The 24114-nt window shown below is 50.8% G+C and overlaps 9 protein-coding genes and 1 pseudogene across 9 annotated transcripts; 3 read left to right on the forward strand and 7 right to left on the reverse strand.

Annotated features, from left to right (window-relative positions):
* Positions 1-153: 153 nt before the first annotated feature.
* Positions 154-2979, forward strand: AA0111_g6173 (DNA ligase 1; the record flags this gene model as incomplete). The annotated part of the gene is made up of 3 exons (XM_028652367.1): positions 154-179; positions 274-2167; positions 2218-2979. 3 exons carry the CDS (start codon positions 154-156, stop codon positions 2977-2979), a joined length of 2682 nt encoding a protein of 893 aa, XP_028506199.1.
* Positions 2980-5640: 2661 nt separating this feature from the next.
* Positions 5641-5790, forward strand: AA0111_g6174 (hypothetical protein; the record flags this gene model as incomplete). The annotated part of the gene is made up of 1 exon (XM_028652368.1): positions 5641-5790. The coding sequence occupies one exon, from the start codon at positions 5641-5643 to the stop codon at positions 5788-5790; it is 150 nt and encodes a 49-aa protein (XP_028506200.1).
* A 224-nt stretch (positions 5791-6014) lies between these two features.
* Positions 6015-7191, reverse strand: AA0111_g6175 (hypothetical protein; the record flags this gene model as incomplete). The annotated part of the gene is made up of 2 exons (XM_028652369.1): positions 6015-7089; positions 7139-7191. 2 exons carry the CDS (start codon positions 7189-7191, stop codon positions 6015-6017), a joined length of 1128 nt encoding a protein of 375 aa, XP_028506201.1.
* A 679-nt stretch (positions 7192-7870) lies between these two features.
* On the forward strand, positions 7871-8572 carry AA0111_g6176 (hypothetical protein; the record flags this gene model as incomplete). The annotated part of the gene is made up of 3 exons (XM_028652370.1): positions 7871-7884; positions 7935-8075; positions 8149-8572. 3 exons carry the CDS (start codon positions 7871-7873, stop codon positions 8570-8572), a joined length of 579 nt encoding a protein of 192 aa, XP_028506202.1.
* A 328-nt stretch (positions 8573-8900) lies between these two features.
* Positions 8901-10099, reverse strand: AA0111_g6177 (hypothetical protein; the record flags this gene model as incomplete). The annotated part of the gene is made up of 3 exons (XM_028652371.1): positions 8901-8958; positions 9007-10046; positions 10097-10099. The coding sequence occupies 3 exons, from the start codon at positions 10097-10099 to the stop codon at positions 8901-8903; spliced, it is 1101 nt and encodes a 366-aa protein (XP_028506203.1).
* A 396-nt stretch (positions 10100-10495) lies between these two features.
* AA0111_g6178 (Mitochondrial import inner membrane translocase subunit) lies at positions 10496-11924 on the reverse strand (the record flags this gene model as incomplete). Its single annotated transcript, XM_028652372.1, has 2 exons — positions 10496-11778; positions 11828-11924. The coding sequence occupies 2 exons, from the start codon at positions 11922-11924 to the stop codon at positions 10496-10498; spliced, it is 1380 nt and encodes a 459-aa protein (XP_028506195.1).
* A 547-nt stretch (positions 11925-12471) lies between these two features.
* On the reverse strand, positions 12472-15957 carry AA0111_g6179 (annotated as a pseudogene; the record flags this gene model as incomplete).
* A 1265-nt stretch (positions 15958-17222) lies between these two features.
* AA0111_g6180 (hypothetical protein) lies at positions 17223-19785 on the reverse strand (the record flags this gene model as incomplete). The annotated part of the gene is made up of 4 exons (XM_028652374.1): positions 17223-17892; positions 17966-18078; positions 18477-19113; positions 19163-19785. The coding sequence occupies 4 exons, from the start codon at positions 19783-19785 to the stop codon at positions 17223-17225; spliced, it is 2043 nt and encodes a 680-aa protein (XP_028506276.1).
* A 454-nt stretch (positions 19786-20239) lies between these two features.
* On the reverse strand, positions 20240-21495 carry AA0111_g6181 (Eukaryotic translation initiation factor 3 subunit H; the record flags this gene model as incomplete). The annotated part of the gene is made up of 3 exons (XM_028652375.1): positions 20240-20810; positions 20857-21329; positions 21442-21495. 3 exons carry the CDS (start codon positions 21493-21495, stop codon positions 20240-20242), a joined length of 1098 nt encoding a protein of 365 aa, XP_028506275.1.
* Positions 21496-21941: 446 nt separating this feature from the next.
* On the reverse strand, positions 21942-23780 carry AA0111_g6182 (hypothetical protein; the record flags this gene model as incomplete). Its single annotated transcript, XM_028652376.1, has 1 exon — positions 21942-23780. The coding sequence occupies one exon, from the start codon at positions 23778-23780 to the stop codon at positions 21942-21944; it is 1839 nt and encodes a 612-aa protein (XP_028506278.1).
* Between the last annotated feature and the right edge of the window lie 334 nt (positions 23781-24114).

The raw sequence follows: 24114 nt of genomic DNA on the forward strand, positions 1-24114 counted from the left end.
TTCCGCTTCAATGCTGCCTGTTGCTCTTTCACACCGCGTTACAAATTGACTCTACTGCCTTCAATTCAACCATTACAATCTTCATCCATCTTCCTGCGCTGCAATTACCCTCAACAGCCTAGTGGCGCACACAACGTCCGCACTTTCGTAGCCATGGCTCCCAAGCAGGCTACTCTCGGGTATGTCAAGTCTTCCCAGACTACTTTAGGGTGCGGCGGCAACATTGAACCGTATCCATTGAGTTATTCTGCGATACTGACGGTGTGTCTACAGAAAGTTCTTCAGAAAACCCAACGGCGACGCAACAAAGCAGCAATCGAAACTGTCCTTTTCCACAAGACCGAAGCCTGTAAAGAACGAGGTAGAGACCAAAGAGGAGCCTCGTTCATCGCCAGAGGAAGTGAAAGAGGGGCAGAATGACGACGTCGATTCGGATGCAGAAGTCAGGGCACCAGTTAAGAAAGAGGTAGAGGTGGACGACGATGCGATGGAAGTCGACAGTACAACATCTGACACGGGAAAGAAGAGGCAGATCAAAGAGGAAGAAGAGGAAGAGTCCGAAGAAGAGCCTCCGACGAAACGCCAACGACGGAAAACCACCGAAGGAAAGAACAGCCCGAAGAAAGCTCCTGCGAAGCCAAAGGCCGACAAAGCACCAGAAAAGTCGAAGAAGAAGGCTGCTAAACCGAAAGCTGCGACACCAGAAGATGACGACGAGGAAGTCTCAGCGCCAACCAAGGTTGCAAAGAGCAAGCAGGGGGCCGAATCGTCACCTGTGCCTGTGGAGGATGATGCTGTTTCAAACAAGGAAGAGGAAGATGAGGTGGTGAGCTCAGAGGAGGAACCAGAAGAGGTCAAGACCAAGGCGAGGAAGAAAGTCCAGACTACTCTTTCGTCCAACACCAAAGACCCATATCCTGACTGGAAACCCGGTGAGCCAGTGCCATACGCCGCACTCTGCACAACGTTTTCGAAAATCGAGATGACGACAAAACGTCTCGAGATTCTCGCCCACTGCTCACTTTTCCTCCGTCAAGTGTTACGATTGACTCCATCTGACATGCTACCGACTGTTATGCTAATGGTCAACAAACTCGCAGCCGACTACGCAGGCATCGAGCTGGGTATCGGTGAGTCTCTTATCATGAAGGCTATTTCTGAGAGTACCGGACGAAACTTGCAACAGATCAAGAGTGACCAGAACGAGATCGGTGATCTAGGGCTCGTTGCGGCAAAGAGTCGCTCGAAACAACCCACAATGTTCAAGCCCAAGTCTTTAACCATAGAAGGCGTACGCAAGGGACTAATGGGCATTGCTACTGTTGAGGGACAGGGAGCTCAAGGGCGCAAGGTTGACGGCATCAAGAAGCTCCTGTCAGCAGCCGATGCGCACAACGCTGGAAAGCATATCGATATCGAGAAGGACAAGGGTGGGCCTAGCGAAGCCAAGTTCATCGTCCGAACACTAGAAGGAAAACTTCGATTAGGTCTTGCTGAGAAGACTGTCGTAGTCGCTGTTGCGCAAGCTATGATATTTCATGACATGTCCCAGGAAGGCAAGACGCCATTAACAGCAGACTTGGCAAAGGCCGAGGCCATGCTGAAAACAGTCTATAGTGAGCTTCCCAGCTACGAAGTCATCATCCCCGCAATGCTCGAACATGGTATCATGAACCTGCGAGAGAACTGCCGCCTACAGCCTGGTGTACCGCTTAAGCCTATGTTGGCAAAACCGACAAAGTCAATTACAGAAGTGCTTGATCGCTTCGAAGGTAAAGACTTCACCTGCGAATACAAGTACGATGGTGAGCGGGCGCAGATACATTTTGTTGCGCATGACGCAAAGCAAGAGGGTGAAAAGATGGAGTTGGCAACCATAGCTCCAAGCGCTGGCAAGAGTGACCGAGGTGTGTCGAACATCTTCTCTCGGAATTCTGAGGATCTATCGAAGAAGTACCCTGATATTCTTGGCAAACTACCGACTTGGGTCAAAGAAGGTACAAAGAGCTTCGTTCTTGATTGCGAGACGGTGGCTTGGGACATGGTGGAAAAGAAAGTGTTACCGTTCCAGCAACTCATGACGCGAAAGAGGAAAGATGTCAAGGTCGAAGACGTCAAGGTAAAAGTCTGCGTCTTCGCTTTCGATATCCTCTACCTGAACGGCGAGGTAAGTTTGTCTGGCTTCATTCATTATCGTGTCAGTGCTAACATTCATAGGCCCTTGTGACCAAGTCCTTCCGTGAGCGTCGTGAACATCTCAATGAAGCGTTTGTACCTGTCGAAGGGGAATTCGCGTTCGCCAAGTATGGTAACACCAACGAGTTGGAAGAGATCCAAACCCTCCTTGAAGACTCCGTAAAGTCAGGAAGCGAAGGACTCATGGTAAAGATGTTAGACGGACCAGAGTCCTTCTATGAGCCATCCAAGCGCTCGCAGAACTGGCTCAAGGTCAAGAAAGACTATCTTGCTGGTGTCGGCGACTCTCTGGATCTCGTCGTCCTAGGAGCGTACTATGGCAAGGGCAAGCGTACAAGTTGGTATGGCGCCTTCCTTCTCGCCTGCTACAACCCTTCGACCGAGAAGTATGAGACAGTATGTAACATTGGTACCGGCTTCTCGGAGGCCATTCTCGAGACCTTGCACAAGACACTATCCGAAATCGTTATCGACCGCCCCAAACCCTTCTACACACACTCCACCGGCAATAAAGACCAGCCCGACGTCTGGTTCGAGCCGCGCTATGTCTGGGAAGTAAAGACGGCCGATCTGACCTTGTCACCGCGGTACAGAGCTGCTGCAGATGAGGTCTCTGGTGGTGGCAAGGGTGTCAGTTTGAGGTTCCCCAGGTTCATCAAGGAGAGAGATGACAAGAAGCCCGACCAGGCCAGCTCTAGTCGCATGATTGCTGAGATGTATCAAAGACAGGAGAGTGTCAGTAAGAACAAGGGGCCAAGTGCTGATGATGACTTTGAGTATTAAGGTAGTCGACGATTCAGGTCAAGCGCGACGACGGATAACATTGTATGAGGTCATGTCATATCTCGCGACGAAAACCATTTTAGTATAATAATGCCCAGGTTTCCAGATCGTTTACTTCCGTCCTCTACTGAATTGTGCTTTTGCTCTTGGAGGAGAATGTGTGATGGCCATGTAGCAACTGAAAATTAGGCAGTGTGCAGGAGCGTGGGCAGTAGCATATAGAAGTAACGCCGCCAGAGGGTAGAAAGGCTTGTGTACTGTTAGACGTATATCCAAAGGCACTCGCTATGCATATTTCTGAATAGGCTAATAAAATATAGGATAATTTACATCTCTGTCTCAGGTATCTGATACAACTTCTGGAAGACAAGCTTCTTTGCAGGTATCCAATGCGACACGAATCTTATCATGCTATGATGCCATAGAATCGAAAGCGCAACAGAAATTGCGTGTACGGACGAATCGAGTTGATTAGTGTTTGGTACTGACTCGTCCGCTCGCACTGAGGCCTCCCAAGAGACCCCAAGGCTCGAACGACGACACCCTGGACCACCACAACCACAACAGCTGCACAACGAATTCCATTGCGGATCACGGCATCGCCATCTCCCGATATCATCCAGGCTGAAAAATACTAGTGGCTGCTCAACTGTCTATCCACACACACGCCACAGTCCCCACAACTATAAGCAAAACTCCACCAGGGTCTGCGAGGATGAGCGGCACAAACTTCCGCACTCCAACAGGGTCTCGTTCCGAAGCAACCCCCGCTTTTGATTGGCGCCGCGCACTGTACCAACATAGTCGTGACAGCCCGCGTAGTGGTGTCTGCAATCTCCGTTTTGTATGAGTCTCTTGAGAGGGATCGACACCTGGGCTGCACCGCGGAGCTTAGAGCCGTGAGGAGATACAGTTAGGATGGTACTCCTGTTTACTTTGACGCAATTGAAGTCCCTGTTTAAGACGGCCGGATTCTAAGGTAATATTGGTTCGGGGCAGGAATCTCTTGCAGGCAGGTATGTACGCAGTTGATGTTGGAGGGGGTGTCGTTCGTGCATGAAGGAGTTATTGTGTTGGTAGTATTAGCCTATGTTCCTGGTGTCTCGCTTTTCCTCGTTGGAATGAAATTTGTATTCATCTATTGTACACACGTTGTTGTCGTTTCTCGTGTCACTGCTTGGGCAGCCATCATGTACTATTTTCGCGGGATGTTGCCCTGAATGTCGCAGATCAATGAAGTCTATACTAATCCAGGTGTTCCCTGATAGGATTCGTAGAGAGACTAAGAGAGGGCTAGACCATCATCGCTGAGGAAACAGTACGATTTTCTGGGTATCATGCCGACTAGGCAGTGGAACGCCGAAGCCAGAACGTATAACCGGCGCTTAGCAGCCAGCCCCCGCGCCGACACCCTCTACAGTACAACAAGTCGCAGACACTACATGCAATCGGCGATACACAAGACTCCCAACACTTAGCACTGCCGGAACCCGTTGTGACACACCACTCACCAGTAAAAGCGGATATGGTAGCGTCGGGTATAATGGCCGACTGCGTTTTGCTTGGACCGCATTCTTACATGGTAAACCGAGACGAAACAGCCTCAATCGCAAACAATGGCATCCGAGTACAAAACCCCCATAGTACCTTTAGGGCTTAGTTCATCGGCAGTCATACATATGCAGGGTCCAGAGCCCTGTGGCAATATCATGCTACAAGTAACGCGATTGGTAGGCTCCGTTAGCGAACTTTTACATATCCATGAGAATACGACTCGCTGCGAAATTAGGAAACTCGAAACGAGGGACACGTCTGATCTAGAAGGCGGAGGTTTGGGTAATCTTGATGTTATGAAAGAGCCAAGTTTTACAGATAAACTTAGTCGTATTTTTTAGTTGTACAAGTGGAGATGAGTGCAGTTTCTTTCTTGTTTCTCCTTCTGTGGTTGCCTGCAGTTCTATGCACTTCTCGCTCGTCCAGACTCTTTCTTTCTTGGTTGCCCAACCCTCTTGCCAAGTTTACATGCCACCCCCCTTTTTCTCCATGGCCGCATAGAGATTCGTTTCAAGCCTCTGTTTGAACCAAAGCGTCTGGGAATGGTAGTCTGCTTCCGAGTCGCGTTCAAAAGAACAAGCGAACTTAGCCCATGTACTGTCTCGTGCGGAATGTAACAGCAACAGTTGAATCAAGCTAGTCCAAGCGACAGTGCTACGACACGCCCTCTCCGCCCTCTTCTCCCCGCAGCTTCACCGAGGAACGAGGCTCCACCCACACAATCGAAGCGAGGTCGCGTGCCTCTAGCTTGTGCAGCGTGCAGAGTTCGTAAAAGCAAGGTACCATGACCTAGTACATGTATAAAACTTTGGTTTTGAATATCAGCGAGAGTAGCCCTTCTGATCGTTCCAAACCATCTAGTGTAACGGCGAACGACCCAGCTGCAGTGAATGCGTGGCCCGTGACAGCCCCTGCCAGTACGCGGAAACGGAGAATACACAGACCAAACGGAGACATAGGTATCTGGAAGAACTGTTCCACTTGCTCAGAGATTTGCCGGAGGAGGAGGCGGGAGAACTTTTAGCAAGAATCAGAGCTGGTATGGATCCAAAAGATATTGTCGATACTGTTAGGCATGGCAACATGCTTGTACAGTTTGCCTCAACGATGGAAAGTAGTAGGGACAGTGCGAGCACCGAGGCCGATGGTGGTGTTGGTAGCAGTGGTGGTGGTGGTCGCAGTGGTAGTATCGACAAGTCAGGCGATAGTCAAGAGCAGAGAAAAGATTCAGATTTGCTGCCCATACAGAGTAGCTGAGGATGCGGATTCAACACCACCTGGCGTGCGCCAGATCTAAAATCGCAGAGTCTACACCCGGCTGATCAATCGTTCAATCAGAGAGGGCAGCCATATCTGGGACCTGCACAAACATTTTTCCCCCAAACTTGTCTTATGCTTGGACCCGGTGTATCACTTTCAAATTGTCCAAGACCGCCCTTTAGACGTTCTTACACGTACTTGAATTACTCCTGTACAGATCTTCAACTCCCGATGAGGCAGTCGTTATCTAGGCGTTGGAACAGATGTTCCTGAAGTTGTGTCCAAACGTATGCTTCTACGTATCTTTGGGGCGAGGTGCCGCTGCCTATCCCAAATGTGTTCTTCTCAATCAAATTCCTGTTCCAGTCATCGCTTGTCCACTCCCAGACGTCATCTTCAAACAACACTTTCAATTCAAGCTCTTCACTGTAGTACTGTATCTTGACTGCGAAGCCCTTTGCCCTTAGGCCGTGATAAGCTCGGGCGACAAGTTTCAATATGGCGGAATGATCCCTCCATATGAAGTCGTCTTCTTGCCTGATTGCCAAGGTGATGACTCTGGCTCTGGTGTTCAGATGTCGACCATGCTCATTGTGAGTGATAACACGTTCGGTGTGTGGAATGTTTAGCAGAGCCGTGACGCCGTCACCGAGGTCTTGGAGATAGTCGCCTCGTGTGTACGTCGTTGCACCTGTCCCAAGTGATCCTCGATCATGTGTCTTGCTCTTCTGGATCTCGGCAAATTCGTCGTCGGTCAATGCATCGCACTGGAAGTTTACCCGCAAGTCCAAGTTGCGTACCAAATCTTCTACTGTTATTCCAACTCCAAAAACGTCCTTCTCCACGAAGTCCTCCATGGATGCGTCGAGCAATCCGCATTCGGCGACAGGGTTCCTCTCCCCGATTGGCCGGAGATCTTTACCCACAGAATCTTTGAGTTGTTTGAGGGCCTCTTTAGCGAAGACAGGTCCTACAAAGCATTTGTCGATGAAGTGCGGGGGTCGGAGTGTCATCAACGGTGTCTTTAGCCATCGTGATTTGTTAGGATCATCGTCTCTGGAGAACCAAGGCTCGTCGAAGGAGTCCCACCAGTAGAGCAGACTGCGGCTCGGATCGTGCTTGTCGTTGAGTTCCCATAAATGCATGTATATGTCGTCACGTAGTTCCTGGGGTAGTTGTAAAACTTGTGTGACAATCTCCATGTTTGCATCGTGTGTGTAGCTATGAACCGCGTCAAGCAGGTTGTCCCCACCTGATTTGACACTCGCAAGATGTGTTTCACGGTAGAGAATGTCTCTATACTTGTGATCAGTTTGGGAAGACTACAGATTGTTGAGATACTTACTGCCGGAGATCATTTTTGGTACGTGTCTGCTCTTGCTTGAATTGCTGAAGCATGTTTGGGAGCTTCGAATGTTACGATAGATTACAGTTTTCATAAAGTTGACAACAGAGCTGTGTAGGTAGTGACGAGAGAAGGGCGGTCGTCGGGAAGCGAGGTTTTGTCTGCCACGCGAGGTGACTCACTATACAGAAGCACACGCATGCAAGACAGGCAGTAGATGCAGTGAGAACAATGCGCTCGAAGCACCCCAGTTTCTATGCTGACTGGTGAAGGAAAGCAAAAATAATGTTCTCGGTACTTATGAAAAGACTGAAATCAAGTACGAGAGCAAAAAAGATATGTCGCAAATTTGGCGGTACTGGGAACTGTAGACATGTTAGGAGATGTCTCAGGACCACCATTTGTGAGGGATCAAACGTACTCGAACCCAGGCTGGCGCGGATCTGGATCGGGACACTAGGTGTCCGCCAGCCACAACGCGACGTCATACCACTAGACCATACCACGATAGGGTTGTTAGCTGGTGTGTATTGACGAGGCAGGTGAAGTGAGCTTACCCGAAGTGATTCGTTTTGATGAAGAGATTCCAAATTTTTTGTAATATACGGGCAACAAGATCCGGCCAGATCTCACTAGCGCGTCTTGCGAGGGGCAATCGCGGGGCATCATCCACATGGTAGCAGTCTCAACACCAAACACGCTCTATACACAACCCTCCACACAACCGCGACAATGTTCAAGAAAGAGTGGGTGTCTTACGCGTCATGTTAGACGGATGTAGTTGACAAGAAGACAGCATTACCTCAGGCGCAAAGTCCAAGGTGAAATCCAGCGCCCAGCGCGCCATCCGCTCAAAAGTCCTCGAAGAATATCCAAAGCTAGAACCATATATTGAAGACATACTGCCGAAGAAGGAGCAATTGGACTTGGTCAAGCTGTAAGTTCCCAATCGAACCTGTAACGATGACGTTTGAAGTTCACGAAGCCAAGTACTAACACTTCATTTATAGCCCCGACCGCGTATCCCTCTACACCCTCAACTCCACTCCCCTCTTCTTCCAACACATGGACGACGCGCTCCTACCCCACCTCACACTCGTACACAAATACCCCTTCGCCTTCAACCGCCTACGTATAGACCGCGGCGCAATCCGCTTCGTGCTCTCTGGCGCTACACTCATGGCCCCTGGTCTCACATCACCGGGCGGGCGCCTACCAGGTCCCGAGCTGAGCGACCAGGACAAGGAAATATATGGCGCCGAAGACCTGAAGGAGGGCCAGGTTGTGGTTATCGAGGCCGAGGGCAAGGAGACGGCGTGTATGGTCGGTGTGCTGAAGATGAGTACGGACGAGATGAAGAAGGTTAAGAAGGGGCAGGCGTGTGAGGCGGGTCATTATCTAGGAGATGGGCTTTGGGGGTTGAAGCTGGACTGAGCGGGTGAACAAGCAAGGCTTTTTGAAGTCACGAGTTTGAAGTCAGGTATAAAGGGCCAGAGTTGCGGACGGCGGCAGAGAGTCGTACGAGTAAATGGGTGATTAGGATGAAAAGGTTCTGGTCCGGAAGTCACTCAAGGCTCTGATGGCAGATATGCCACGACAAAATATCCCGCGACGTGCATGATAGTCATTGATTCCAAGACGGGATCTTCATGAACACAAAACGGGTTTGTACATGGTATCATAATTTTAATCGTGAAGACTGCTCTTTGGCAGACCACTACTTACTCTAGTGATCTGATGGTTGCAGTCGATTCATATCATCTTATTGACCAGCTCCACGGCCAGCTCCAGCGCCTCCGCCTCCCATGAAGTTACGGGCCCTGTGTTTCGTTAGCGACTTGAGGTTTCTACATGGCTTTTTCACTTACATCTCGGCCAGGTTGGGGTCGTTCATGAGATCCTGCATGTTGGGCATACCGCCACCGCCGCCGCCTCCTCCTCCGCCTCGACCTCCTCCACCAAACTGTTGAGCCATCTCCGCTATCCTGGGGTTGTTCATGAGGTTGCTCATCATATCTGGGTTGCTCATGAGGTTCTGTGCCATTTGCCTCATCATGGGGTTCTGCATCAGACCAGCGAGATCAGGCATTCCTCCGCCACCACCACCGCCGCCGCCTCCACCGAGCATGCCAGCGAGTGCTGAGAGATCAGGCATACCACCACCCATACCGCCAGGGGCGCCTCGAGAAGCTTCAGGCGCGCCGACATCTCCGCCCTCCTCTTCGACCTTCTTCTTGGCTGTTTCGTAACCCTTGCGCATGACTTCTGAGCCGCCACCCTCTGCGTCCATGCCAGACTTGTATGCCTCCATGGCGCCCTTTGCATCGCCAAGAACGTACTTTGCAAGACCTAGACGCGACCAGGCCTTGGAATAGTTGGGGTCAGCAGCAACTGCCATCTCAGCATCCTCCTTTGCTAGCTCGTGCTTGCCCTGACCTGAGTATGCGGCGGCGCGGTTCGATAGGTAGATGGGGTTGAGCGGAACGACCTCGAGGGCAGCAGTGTAGTGCTTGACGGCAGCGTCATAGTCCTTCTTCTTCATCGCCTCGTTGCCCAGACCCTTGAGCCTCTCTGCTTCATCCTTGTTGGGCCCGCCTGGTCCTGAACCGGCGGCAGGTGTCTGCGGCGTTGCTGGTCGGGCCTCTTTGGCCGACGATGCTCCCTCGGTTGTGGCAGTCGTCTTTCCCTTGAGCTTCTCATAGACGTTGTAGATTGCGAGCAGGTTCTGGTCGCCAATGGCGTCCTTCTTTGCGGCCTCGTCGGCGGGATCTACCTTGAAGGCTTCGGCGATGCAGTTGGCGGCGACTTCGAGCTGCTCAGCGTCGTCGGGTGCTACTGACCCGTCGGTCTGCGAGGTCTGGAGGAAGTCAAGGATCGCGAGCGCGAGGCGCTTCTTCGATTGGAAAGCCTATGGTTGTGTGAGCGACTGTTTACTTAGATAAGTGTAGGGCAACTTACCATGACGGCGTGATGTGGATTGTCGAACGGTGTAGCAGGCTCGTTGTGAGGCGTGCTGTAGTGAGTTTCCTGGTAATAAGCTTATGAACAGGTGTTCTGGTAGCTATGGGATTATGGTTGGTTGCGAGTTCTGAGATGCATGCAGCGATACTCGAAGCTTCCAAGGTTCCTTCGGGCAATTGGCGGGGCAGTCAGCCGCCTGGTCAGTGCCAAGCTGCTACCACCCACTTTTGGTATGCACTGTTGCAACCCGCCCAAGGAAGGAAGAAAGATTGCATGTTGATATCTGACTTGTTGAGGTCTTATACAAGCCGCCGAATGTTGTCATGTACACGTCTACTCTTACACCCCACTACTATATAACACATGCTAGAAGGTGAGATGGGTATCTACAGGTCTTTAATCGTCGCTCAATCCTTCCCAAGCACCCTTGGGCTTCTCCTTCGGCCACACCGAGCTGAACCATGATCCTTCTGATGAGAGAGACACGCTGTTTGCGCGCGCTTCAACCTCGGCATCTAGTGCAAACTTTCGCATGCGCTCAGCAATTCTCGGGTCCAGCACCATTTCGTCTAGCCATACCCTCTCCTTGGTCTCACCTTCTTCACGCTTTCGTGCAGTCTTGGACCAATCTGGCTCTTCATGAGAGAGCAATCGTTGTTGCTCCCATTGTGCGTTACTGTGTCCATCTTCCTCGTTTGTGACAGCCGCTTCGCCTGCAGTCTCAAATGGTCGGTATGCACCAAGGACAGCAGCGGCAGTTTCCCTGCCAATGACATCCGCCGCTTGTCGCCTGTTCAAGAAACGGTACATACGGATGGGAAAGTTAAAGAATCCAAGGAGGTGGGGGAGAGGTACTACGGCGGCGGGGCCGAGTGCTTGTGGGCAGTTTTGGGAGAGCACGGCGTTTTGGTATTCGGCTGTTGAGATGTATGGTGGCGGTTGCTTCTTCTTCTTGGGTTTCGTCTCCTCCTCTTTAGGCTTCTCAGCATCTTCTGGCTTGGGAGCTTCGGTAGCGGTGGGTGACGCATCATCGGCCGTAGCAGATGTGGTGCCGTCCGTGGACGTTTCGGTGGACACAGGTGTGGGCTCGACCGCAGCGACCGGTACCTCGACAGACGGTTCTGCTGATGGTGGAGCATCTAGAGGTCCTAGCCAACCCTCATGCAGTCCTCGAACATATTCTTTCCATGTGTGTCTTCCAATGACGATGTCTCCTCCCGGTCCATCCCACCCATTGACGCCTGCTCGTTGCCTTAGACCTTCCAACTCTTCCTCAAGTCCTGGTTCCAGCGGCTCAGCGGTCGCTTCGCCCCTCTTCTTTCTCAGCTTCCGTATTCGCTCTGCTAACCCAGCTCTTACATCGCCCTCCCTTCGGCCCTCTACCGCGTCCCAGTCCAGTGCCGCTGCAACGAGAATGGGCTTAACATATTCATGGAAGTGATCGCGTGCGGGTACTATTCCATCTGCTGGCGGTGCAGACAGGAATATCGTAAGTTTCCGAGGCAGCTGGTGTACGTCCAACGGCTCGTGTGCAATGTGCTCGACAACTGTTGCCCATTTCTGTTGTATGCGCTTTTTCTGGCGACGGTCGTACATGACTGCCGCAGTCCATGATCCGGTAATCGAGAGAAATATCATCCAGTTGCGCGAGGGGAGCCTCAAGCGGAGGTTTGGCAGGCCTGCATTTGTTAGTCGTCGTACTCCGCACGAGATAGAAGAAATGCGCACCCATCATCCTCCAGACGGGATTCGGAGGCTTCTCAGGTTTCTTGGGTCCGGCAGAAGCCTCGCCAGTAGGCGATGCTTTTGCATCCGGTTCGGCCATGCTGTAGTTGACTGCGATGGTGATAGCAATAATGTTGGTTGCGCGCCCAAAAATTTCCTGACGCCTGTCGGCGAGCGCGGGATTGAGTCGGAACAAGCTAGCCACCAGCCCCAACGACTTGACTGAGCGAGTCACGTTCCCCCACCACAGCCCCTCACCCCCAGTGGATTCTTGGGATGTCGAATCACGTTTTACATGTCCATTTCTTGCACGATAGCTAGCGTTTAGTACAACCAAATAGGACAAATTGCCATCAAATCACTCTCGGGTAATGCGATAACACTTCACTCTTTGCAGGACTCCTCCATCAAAATAAAGTAGTAGGAAGGTATCTTATTTTATGTTTTTTGTATCGTGTCTATCGCGTATATCGTGTACTAGCAGCAATGTAAGTGTCGAGTTCCTACTTCTGCCTTCCAAGTCTAATACTTCGTGCACCAGTACAAGGCATGAAGACCGTGTTCGCATGAGGATATTTGAGGCTCATGATTGAATACAGTCCATCGCAACTGACTCCTCTTGAAAATCATAAGCTCCTCGCTTAGTATTAGTCGAACAGCATATCGTCATCATTGAACTCCTCCACAACGGGACCTTGTCGTGCTTTGCGCCTAGCAGTCCTGCTTGAGCTTGCTCTAGCATCTTTATCCTCTTCCCTCGATCGTTTTATGCCCCTTAGCTTTCCACCTGTACTACTCGCGTCCTTGCTGTCGCTCTCGCTCGTCTCGTCGTCAGTTATGTCGTCACCTAGGATAACGTCCTGTTCAAGCTGCTTAGGTTTATCTTCGCGGACAACGTGGGGAGGCCTTTCTCCTCCTAGCGTGAGTACTTTCCTAGACAGACACTCTTTCTTTCTGTTAATCTCAACATTCTTAGTAACCTTCTTCTCAGTGTATAATCCTGTCAAGATTCCTGCAGCGGTTATAAGAGCGTTGTTCAATATTATGCGCTTATCTTCGCCCATCTTACTTATATTGGCGAAGGCGAGGAAGGTCCTCAAGTAGGGGTAGTGTCGATAGGTCCCCTCAGCGCAGAAGGCTGTGATGAGTGTGTACACGGAGTTAACAGTAGGGTGAATAGAGGGGTAGAAGAAGTCTATCGTGTCACTACCAGGAATGACTACGGACTAAAAGAATCAATTAATTAGCTATAGCAAGTCTCCTGGGTTAGCTAGAAGGTGCTTGCTAGCTACGAAAATAAGGCCATCGATGTCCTCCTTTTTCAATTTGCCTGAGGAGCTGAAAGGCAGAATACGCTTACTTCTGGAATTCTCGAAGAACGAAGCCAGATATTACTGACTAGGCTTGACCACCAAATCAACGGTAGGCAAGTGCCTAGGCAGATTTCTATAGAGGACTTCCTTGATCTTGGACCTAGTGATCTCTTCCTAGTGTTTGAAGAATAAGTCGGATTCGAGCGTCTCGCCTAAAGTCATTATTAGACTCGCGATAGGCAGCGTCTCTAGCTTTATGTTTCCCGTCAGCGTAGCCTTACGAGTACCCTAGGAGACCCCATCGTGGTTGTGAATGTCAATGCCCCCAGATAAGCTACATATTAGGTTAGTAACATATCTTAAATCGTTGAGAAAGAAACTCACTAGTGCAGAATAAAATGTTTGCCTTTCTTGCCCACATTCTTCACAACTTGAGACGGTAGAATGATGGGCGAGAGCGACCACTTTCGACCATCATCTTCCTCCCATGAAAAACTGTGCCGTACGGAGGTCTTGTTATCGCCAACCGAGAAATCATCTACTCCATGGATCACAACTTCAAACCCATCATCAAAGAACTCTAGTGTCTGTCCTTCTCCGCGGATGTGCTTGCCTCCACGGCCAGATACGGACTTACCTGCCAGAATACCATTGGGAGGCTTCTTGATAGCATGCCCTGTGGCGTGAGCCAGACAACCTTGTCGAAATGCCTTGTACGCCAAGACATAGTCTTGTTTCGCCTGGTGAAAGGCTTGACCAAATACAGTAGTGACTTCAAGATCGGCTTTCATAATCTTGATGATCTTCCTGCACGTCTGCTTCCTCGTCCGGGGGGCATGATCTTGGTCTAGCTGTATCGCTAAACTAGCTGCCTTCCAGGCGATGGCGGAAGTCAACACAAACACTCTTGAGACCTTTTCTTTGGTGACGCCTGAGTAACCAAGAAAGCCTGGGTGCACGCTCGGTATGATTACGCATTCTTGTCCAACAGCAATGTCATTACCACCACTAAAGCTGCGTAGCTCGGGATGGCCAACTTGATCGGCGAAAGACTTGTCTGATTTGAACTTGTTGGTCTTCTCGCTAAAATTCTTCTTTGTGAAACCGGCAAAGTTCTGTCGAGCGGCATAGGTAGGCTAATGAGGTGTTAGTAGGATTAGAAGCCAAAAAAGGGATTCACATACCAAACTGCCATACGTCAAGACAACGATAGGCTTGACGATACCCATATACCTACGCAGATACTTGCTACCAGCCGAATAATCGTTGTCATGCTTGACGAACCATGGAAACACATCCGTAAATGGGAGGCAGGACTTCCTCGCCATGCGTCGCGTAAGCCTCGCTTTGAATGAGGCTTGCACAACACCCTGTTCCCAGTGGCCAAAGTGATTGTACACAGTCGAAACAGCATCTGCAGATCGGCCACCAGCATACCAGAATGTTTCATCATCGTCTTCGTGGGTGTCGCCAAGGTCAGTGCCGACAGAGACCATAACAGCGGAGCCATCGGAAAGTACCACTGTGCTACCCTGAGTTACGAGCATATCTCTAGTAGCATTGGTGAATTTATGTTTCGTATTGCCTGAGCCAGTTGTTGTGGTTGGGTGAGTTGTCACGTATTTCATGATACTAGTCGCATATTTCTTGAGTTGTTCCAGAACTGCTGTTGGACAAAACGGTAAATTCTCAACTAGAGCCTAAATTTTGATATACGAAGTTAGTCCGTGTCTCAAATTCAGTTCGCATATGGGCGTTACTGACCAGGAAGTTGGTCTTTAGTGAATCGAAGGCGTCTTGATCTGCCTTTGTAAGGATCATCATGTTCTTGCCACCGAACTCGCTGTTAAGGACGCTGTCTCCGAACAAGGCGATCACAATTTGCTCTCGTAGGTCCACTACATCATCGCTCAACCCTACCGCCGAGTAGGCCTTCTCGATGGTGTGGACTTGAGAAGTCTTCAAGGCATCCAAAGCGATCATGCCCACTGTCTTGATGAACTGCGCAAACCATGTCTTGAGTGACTTATCGTAGATGTCGGAGAGGTGCCTCTCCCAGGGTCATTTATGTCCTGAGACTTGGCCGCAGTACCGCAACTCTACTTGTTCCGAGGCGTTGAGCAACTCGAGCCTCTCAAGGATGGCGAAGATGTTCGGGTTACTATCCCAGCCATCATGAAGCATAGCCTGGAACACTGCCCTGGCATCTTCAACCTTGAATGTGAAAGTGCGGATGTAGAAGGTGTTGGCGGTCAGGGGTGGGTACGGGCTATCGGCGTTGTTGACCTTGAGGACCAGCATAAACTCGAGCCACAACGTCGGGACAACGAAAGGGTCCTCGAACAGTAGACGCCACTTTTCTTCATCAATGAGACTATACAGAGTAGCTGACCTTCAGATCTAAGAGGACTTTTCGTTGTTATCATACGAGGTGGGCATGCACCAGTGGAGGTCAGCCTCTTTAAGATTGTCCGTTAGGATACCATGAACCTGGAGCCGCTCTACGAGCAACCGGAAGACTGCAGTTCGAAACTGCGGAAGTGTCGTAAAGGCCTTCTCAGGAAGCTTCCCGCTGGTCTTGGCGCCGACACGAACGATCTCGTCTTCGGGGTAGGTGATGGTTCGACGAGCTCGTTGCAGCAACCTTGTTGCTGCCCCGGCAGTTGGATCTGAAGCAAACCGACCTGGGGGGTTGGACTGATCAGGTGCGTTCGATGGGTCAGAGATTTTGAACATGTCAGGGGCGTCGGACTGGCTGGAGCCTTTATACTTGGGAGCGGCACTGGATCGGCCGGATCCTTTCGACTTGGAGCGGGCCATATCTGCGGTGGGCACGGTTGTGGCGCAGGCGATCGTGGTGTAGTGGATGGGATGGTCCGAATGGTATATTTCTACGCGATCGTGCGCTTGTGTTTGGACCCCGCCAAGGCTCCTTTTCGCTTCTTCGTCTGGTGTTAGTTGAGGTGAAGTGAAAGAGAATGTTTGGGATCTTCCAGCTACTCTTCTAGACACGACCACCTCTGACAGCCCTCTCAACATCCACCCTACTGACTGCTTCTAAAGGACGGAATCAATTGGACGGATCTGCCTAAGACATTCCAAGATGCAATTGTGTTGACACGCAAGCTTACCTAGGTAGTACCTATCATATATGGATCGACTCGTTGTGTAAGATATCAAGGGGGCGCATCACCCTACGAGCACCATTACTTCCACTCGATGGCATATGGAAGAAATGTGAGGGAATAAAAGATCCGCCACATTGCATATTTGGGAAGGTTCTCCCCGAATTATCTACTACTAAAAGCCTCCACCTTAGTTGTGGTCCTGGCTGGGACCAGAGACATCAGTGGACTGAAGATGATATTTGTTCTTGTCTGCTCGATGACACTGTCAAGCTTTCATCTTCACTTCTGGAGGACGGCTCCGACATACCTCTTTTCTTCTTGGTCATCCGTACAGCGTACCCATGGCAGAATTACCAATCTGTGAAAGGCAGACTGGAGCCCCAAGGTTTACTACTTAAGCCATCTGAGGCACCTGAACGGGCCCATCGAGAATCGGCAGAAGCATCAGAGCATAACCTCGTGTTCGTGAGGATCGGGATGGGGGTAATGGAACTATGTAAGAAGGATGCAGAGAAAGCACTAGAGCGCTTCGGGGATACTATCCTTACCGTTTTTTGACATCTCTGTAGTTCCTTCCTGCTTTCAACTACTATATGTCATGTTATATAACCTTTGATTCAGCGTGAATATTTTTCAGCCTTGGCTATCATGCTATACACATTCAAGACTTGCAATGCGTCAGCGTACAAAGTACTCATTTGCAACCAATAATCACAAAAAATACTTAGATGTTTTAGGTTCTGCTTGATCCAACGAGTCTCTCTTTTACTCACTCAAATAATTTTCGAATTATTGCAACCAGACAATCACAATCAGCATGTATTGGTGACCAAACGTCATTCCGAAAAGTCCACCCAGTCCACCGATCTCAAATCACATCATCTACCACATCGTACCTGACAGCATAACAAACATTATCTCACAGATACCATGGTATTAATACTTATCAAAACGCGCTCAAGGCAAACCCCTCCCACTATTAACAGCGTCCGCAAGCTGACTAGTCCCCGGCCTATTCTCCGCATACCTTTCATAGCTATCCAAGTAAAGCTCATCGGTACTAGTAGTCATCTTGACACTCCTATCCGCCTCAATCGCATCGATCCACCTCTTCCACCTGCTTCCCTCTTCAGCCTCAGGCCAACCCCTATACGGTCCCAACACTCTGCGCAACCGCAACACCCACGGCGCAATCTGTACATCTACGAAAGAGATCTGGGGACCAAGGAAGAAAGGGCCGTTGGGATCTGCGGCATCGACTAGCTTGCCGATTTGATCACGCAGTTCCTTTGCGTGGGAAACTTGGTCGTTGGAGTCTTGAGATTGGAGGAGCTTGTAGAACCATGGGATGATATTGCGGTTGACATGGTCAGACCATAGGCGCGAGGTAGCGCGCGTTTGTGCATCTGGAGGCAGGAGGTGGGATCCGGTTTGGAGGTCTTCGAGGTATTCCATGATGACGGTTGACTCGTGGGTTGACCATGTTGGGCCGTGTCGGATAGCGGGTACCAGACCGCGTGGGTTGACATCGAGAAGGCTTTGGGGCTTCTTGTAAGGGTCCACTTCGATGTATTGGTAGGGTATTTGCTTGTGCTCTAGAGATATCCATACGCGCTGCACGAAGGGACTGATTGATGTTAGAAATGTGAACGTGAAAGTGAAGCGCTTTTGTGGGTGCGCATCTTAAGAACTTTACTTACCAGAATGCGCTGCCGTACAGCTTAAGGTCGTCCTCTTTCGAATGGTTCTTGACTGTCGTCAAAGCATTTCCGGTGGCTTTCTTGTGGTAAGTCTTCTTGGAAGAATCTCCGCCCTGGTTGGTGTCGGTCATTTTGTATCGAGCAGGAACACTAATGATCCACAACGATGATTGTGATTGGAACGAAGTAAGGCTTGAACGGGATGTAGTGCTTAAGATAATGGGAGGTTGTGTGCAGGGAGAGGGTAAACGACAAGGCAATTTGCGAACAAATTTGGAAACAGAATTCATGAACGGTGTGAGGATCTTGAAATCAGGGTATAGGGCGGGCAGCGTCATAAACAACAGCGCAAAGTGAGTGATGGGGGTTGTCCGTGTTCTTAGCATGCATCAAAATGACGTATGCACTTGATCTGCGGGCAGAGTGGATCGCCATTGCATATGATCATGGCCAGATGAGTCGATACAAAGGAGTGTGGAGTCTGCGATCGAACGAGAACAAGAAGGCTTACCTGCATTTTCCTCCTGTCATCTTTGTCGATCTTTGCCTGCCATCTGATGACGCTGTTCTTCTTTACGCGATCACTCTCTTCGAGTGTATGTTTATGTGGCCCAGCAACGCCGTCGCCTTTGCCATTGCCGCCATTCCCATTGACTCTCTGAAATGTATAGAACTTCTTGGACGAAGAGCCAGATGATGTTGGGTATTCCTGCATGTCCATCCCTGACTGAGAACCCATGTTTGGAGGTACATCCCAGGTTCCAGCTGGTTGCTGTGGTAGCAACGGTGGCTGTCCGAAGAACTGTGGGTTCTCATTCTGGCTTCCACTGAGACCTGGGTTGATCGGCATGTTGGATGCTATCGGGCTAGGCGGATCGTTTTCCGTGCCTGGCGGTCGCCGACCAAGCTGTTCCTCATACTCGCGTCGATCGAAGAACTCGGTGATCTTAATCTTGACATCGCATAGATCCCGCTCTCTCGCAATTCTCTTCCTCTTTTTCTTGTCTGGATCTGTGGACTTTTTGGTTCCTGGTGGACGCCCCTTGAGTCGACAGTCCCAGTAGTGTGATACGAAGCGCTTCCGTTTGTGGCGCTGGGTCGAGCGATGCGAGTAAACGTTGTCGATGTGCGGGAAATAAGTCTGAAATCTATGGTCAAGGTCAGTACGTGGCCCCAAGTGCCAGAGAGAGATCCTACTGCTCCTCAGTCAGAGTAATCATGTCGTCCACGTGAAACAATCTCTCCCTCCATTGCTCCAAGTCTGACGGATTGGGGATGAGCTTCAGGCCTTGGAATTGGCCATGGTTGGACAATGGAGTGTCCTCCTCCTGACTCTCTTGCTTATGCGGCAACGGCGCCTGCTCTACATGTCGTGGCAGCGGTTGCGGTGCCGAGAGTATGGGCGGTGCAGGCGGTGGCAGAGGAAGCTGTTGAATCGGGCGTTGTACCGTCTGAGGAGGAGACGCGTGATATTGTTGCGCGTGGTCCTGGAGTGGGGGAGGGGGCGCGTTCATGAATCGTGGACTTGCGCCGTGTTGATAGCCCGCCGGCTGAAAAGGCGGGTACGGTCCTGAAGGCGGAAGCGCATGTTGCTCGAAATGCACTGGCAGCGCGTGGGCATGAGAGGGTGGTGGTGGGTGTTGTGGCCCGTTCAGGGCATATTGGTGTTGGTATACATCGCTCGTGTGGAGGTTCTGAAGCTCCGGTAGGACCTGGTTGTGGGGGTATAGCGTTCCGTCTGGCGACTGGTGGAGCGTCTGAAGGGCACCAGGGTGCAGTGACCGGAGCTGCTGGAGGACAGGCGAGGAGGCCTGTTGCATGATGGCGCCGGTGTTGGACGCTGCTTTAGCCCCAAGCCGTTTTCGTGAGAGAAGCAGATCCACTGACGATCCGATATCCGAGGAATCAGAGTTGGCGAGTATGACGGTTGTAGACACACACTTTGCATTCAGAGTACTGCCATCGTTGTTGCGAAAGGGTGTTGATTACTTCATTGTCTGTTTCGACTCTATGTGGCGATAGCCTCCCACGCTTAGAACAGCATTCAGCCGCCCAGCGGAGCAGCCTTGAACTTCACCGCTTTTGCAGCACTTCCAACTTTTGGCATCGGATCACATGGGCAAACGCTACAAATGCCCCTTCACATAATCATCGTGGTCCTTCCATCTAAAGATCAAATCCAGTCCCGTCAAAGGGACCGCTAAACCGCAACGCCATGCCCATGCCGTGACGAAGAGAAGCATAATCATGAAACACAACCGTATCTACCGCACTCTACTCCCCAGGAAGAAGATTGCTCTTGACAGCAAACATCTTGGAGGTGACGCCTGCCGTGAATCCATCCACCTGCCTCGAGTATTGCTCCACCTGTCTCGAGTTGAGGAGCGTCTCCAGTCGGCTGGGCTCCTGGGGCAGCTTGAACAGCCTTTGCCATTCGTCCTCAGGGAGTAGTGGCTGCTTTGAGGCGGTGCGCGCCGCGTTCTCGGCCTTGCGCTTCTGCTGCCATGCAGTGATCTTAGCCTGCTCACGCGCGAGCGATCGCTGGTAGTATTGGTAGTTGTTGATCTCGGTGTGGTGGTTCTCGATGCTTTCGAGGAGCAAGTCGCACGTCTTCTCGAGGAAGGGATCGATGGAGAGATCGAGCGAGTCGAAGTTGGGGAAGAGAGGAGGCTGAGGCGTGTTTGGGTCTTGCTGCAGAGCGGCTAGGTTGGGTGGGAACTTGAGCTCCTCCTTGGGCGCATCCGAAGGCAGCTGGTGTAGGAGCGAGGTGAGGAGGTGGGAGTTGCGGATGGTAACTGGAAGCTCGACCAGGATGTCGTGGTATCGGAGACCACTCTTCTGGAGGCTAGGATTGTCAGTTTCGCCCATATCACAGAATCGTTTGCACATACCTCTCGGTCGTGAATTTGCCCTCCTTGTATGCCGTCACGAACGAAGGCGAGAGCCTGTATGCGCGCAGGTTGAGGGTGCCCTGTGAACTCCTGCTCACATCGTAAACCAAAGCGACGGTCCTCTCGTTCGGCTGGCTCTGGTAGTAGAACTGGTTCTCGATCGTGTTCAGGTTGACGAAGTTGCCCATGCTTGTGCTCGTGTACCAGCCCACGTTGTTCGCGTCCACGTTGACCTCTCGGAGGAACTTGATCATCTCGTTGCCGTATGCGATGTTCTGCTTGGCGCGGGGGGCACCAGCAGCGAGGTTCGCAACGGTGTCGTTCTGTCCGTCGGCCTGCGCGGCGGCGTTTACTTCGGGGAAGGGGAAAGAGTTTGTGATTTCCAGTACGCCGTCCTTCTCCATGCCGACTATGCTGCCGGTCGCGAGCGAGGGGAAGGATTTACCGCTGGCAGTAGCGATCTTGATCGCGACCTGAGGACCATAGTCAGTCTCCCGTAGTTACAACACGCCTCTATGGAGCTGTCTTTCTAGCACAATGGCGGGGCGCACAGTGGGGTACTGGCTTTGCACTTTTTCTACGTACCAGGGCGTCGATCTGCACCTTCTTGAACAGCGCATCTTTCTGTGTGTCCGCCATCGTGAAGTCGTCGAATGGGTTGGGGTGAACGTTCGGCGAGGGTAGGAAACGATAGGCGTGCGTCGTTGTTAGGAAGCAGAATTCGGGCTCCAGTGACTCTGCCAAGATTCACCTCGCTTAGGATACCATTCACCACGCTAGCCTAACTCGACTAGCCTGGATGAGCCCTAACTGAAGACAGCTCAACAGCTTGCACACCTACAGATTCTGTAATGACTGCGCGAAAGACTAGATTATACACAGATTATAGACGGGGCAAGCGGTGGGAAGGTAAGCTTTTAGTATGTACCAAGATACGGACGAGCCATATTAACAACTGCCATGCTGATGATAATGTAGTACAAAGAAACAACGCCCTACGCAAATGCAGTGGTATCCAAAAGCTGGTATTAAATGCGAACGCAATAATTCCTCCTCTTTTCCTCCGTTGTAAACGCCGTATTCAATCATACCATATCTTGATCAGAAGCACTCTTGCCTACCTCCCCATCTTCAGGAGGCTGTAGTTTCTGTTCTTCCTTCTCTCCTTCGTCCTTGATTTCCACTACTTCTTTCGAAACACACGGAGCTCCCGTTTCGACATTATGCTTCCTCTTTTGGTTGTTGTATGGGTTCCATCGTGGCACTACGGGTTGTCGCTGTGGTTTGCGATTGTTTGCTTTTGGGTTCTTCGTAATCGATCCATCATCCATGCGCATCCATTCCGTTTCCTCGTTGTCGATATGATCGGAGATATCGGCATCATTCTCATCTTCCCAGATCATGAGGTTAGTGCCATTGATCTCGATTGAGCGGCCACCAGTGCGTGGAACGAAGAAGACCTCTGGGCCCGCCTCGCTAAAGTCTTGTTCCCACGTTTCCTTTTGCTGAAGCTTAAGGATGTAATCCATCGGCAGTGCATATAGAACGTTGTCGTCCTTATCATAAAGCTCTTTGAGCGGATAGTCGAGACAAGCCAACCCAAATTTACAATCAATCCGGCTAGACAGAGGATGTATGCGCCCACCAAAGATCTTGAGTTCGAAAGCGATTCCACTTTCTGTCCACATGTTGTCGCCAAAGAAGACCTCGGGCTCGGAGAGAAGCGGATGATCGTGGTGCGGCCCAGACACTTCACAGAAGTGTGCAACCTCGTGCGCCAAACATGTAGCGAGAAACATGTTGTATCGCAGCACCATCGCTGGCTCCCGATATCGCAGTAAGCTGAGCTTCTTTGCGGTAGTATAGAAGTCTGAATGAAGACAAATACGACTTGTGTGGCATTTGTGATTGATTTTTCGCATCAAGCCTTCCTTATAGTCCTTGACGAGGCCCATTGAGGCGTACGCGGTCTCTGGTGGTAATGGATCATGGTGGAAATAGAAATGAACCGTGTCGATTTGATTGTCCAGGAAACTCTTGAAGGTCACATGATGTTCTTCAGACCACGCTACGTCCTCTTTGATACGAAAACACGGTTGGCCGTACGCTGCCGAAGTCTTCTCGCAATGCTCCCTTTTGCCAAACACCAACGTGTGCCAGAAATGAGCAGTCGCTCGAGATGTCAACATCAGAGTGGCTAGTTGCAAAGCCGGTTTCAAGACCTCATAGATTCCATCCGGACACCCATGCCAGTTCTCTAGGCGGAAGATAGGATGTATGTCGTTGTCCAGTGTGCAAACGGGTGTGGGAGCGTCCTTTCCAAAAGCTACAGCCTGCTTCTTGATCAAGTCTACAGGGTCAAAACCAAGTCTAACAGTTTTCTTCTTATTCGCATCCTTACGATGGCCAAGTAGCCTGCGGTACTTTTCCAGTGCTTTACGATCCTCTATTTGAGCGAGGTGGTGGTTTATCGAGATACTGAGCTGCAATCCGAAATCTTTCGGCACTTCGATCGTAGAAGGAGTGAATGAGAGTGACTTTTGGTAGTTCAACACGTCCGGTAGATCGTGAACCAGCTTATCGATACATTCATCCATTATCTTTCCCTCTTTGAGCTTGTGTAGAAGTACTGCGTTCTCGCCACGATCTTCAGCCCGGAGATCCCCATTGCCACCACCAGGTAGAAGATGGCGCATTTTCTTAGATAGAGCTGGCGGTGGTCCACATTCCGGAGGCGGAGTATTCGATTCTGTAGGTGTCCAATCCATACTGTCCGGGTCTTGTTCCTGGAAAGCAACCTGTGGTGCATTATCTTGGACCGCGTCTTCTTCGTTGAGCTGAACATCCTGGTTCAGACGTTCTTCGATGAGATGTGTTGTGTGTACCATTGCTTCATACGCCTTACGGTATCTAAAGGGGTCCATTCTGATTGGCGTCAGTAACCTGGAAGGGTTGCGTCGGGAAGGTTGGTTGGGAAATCGATCCAATTTGACGCTCAAACGAGCTGCAGACAGCAGGCGACAGCTTCAGGAGTAGACAACAATTAGTCGCAGATGATCTACTCATGAGGCTGCCTTGGTGGTTTGTGATAGGGCGTTGTGTGGCTGCATCAGCCGAGAAACAATGTTTCTTCGTACGTGCCGCAAACAGGTATAATGCGCACTTCGAGCCTGACCGTGTCGCAGGGAAGAGGCAAAGTGTCCAACACCTGCCATCTCACCTATTCTGGCTATGCAGCGTAGGAATGATGTATCGCTT

This window comes from Alternaria arborescens, assembly GCF_004154835.1.
Source record: "Alternaria arborescens strain FERA 675 chromosome Unknown contig_13, whole genome shotgun sequence".
In the NCBI taxonomy this organism is placed as follows: domain Eukaryota; kingdom Fungi; phylum Ascomycota; class Dothideomycetes; order Pleosporales; family Pleosporaceae; genus Alternaria; species Alternaria arborescens.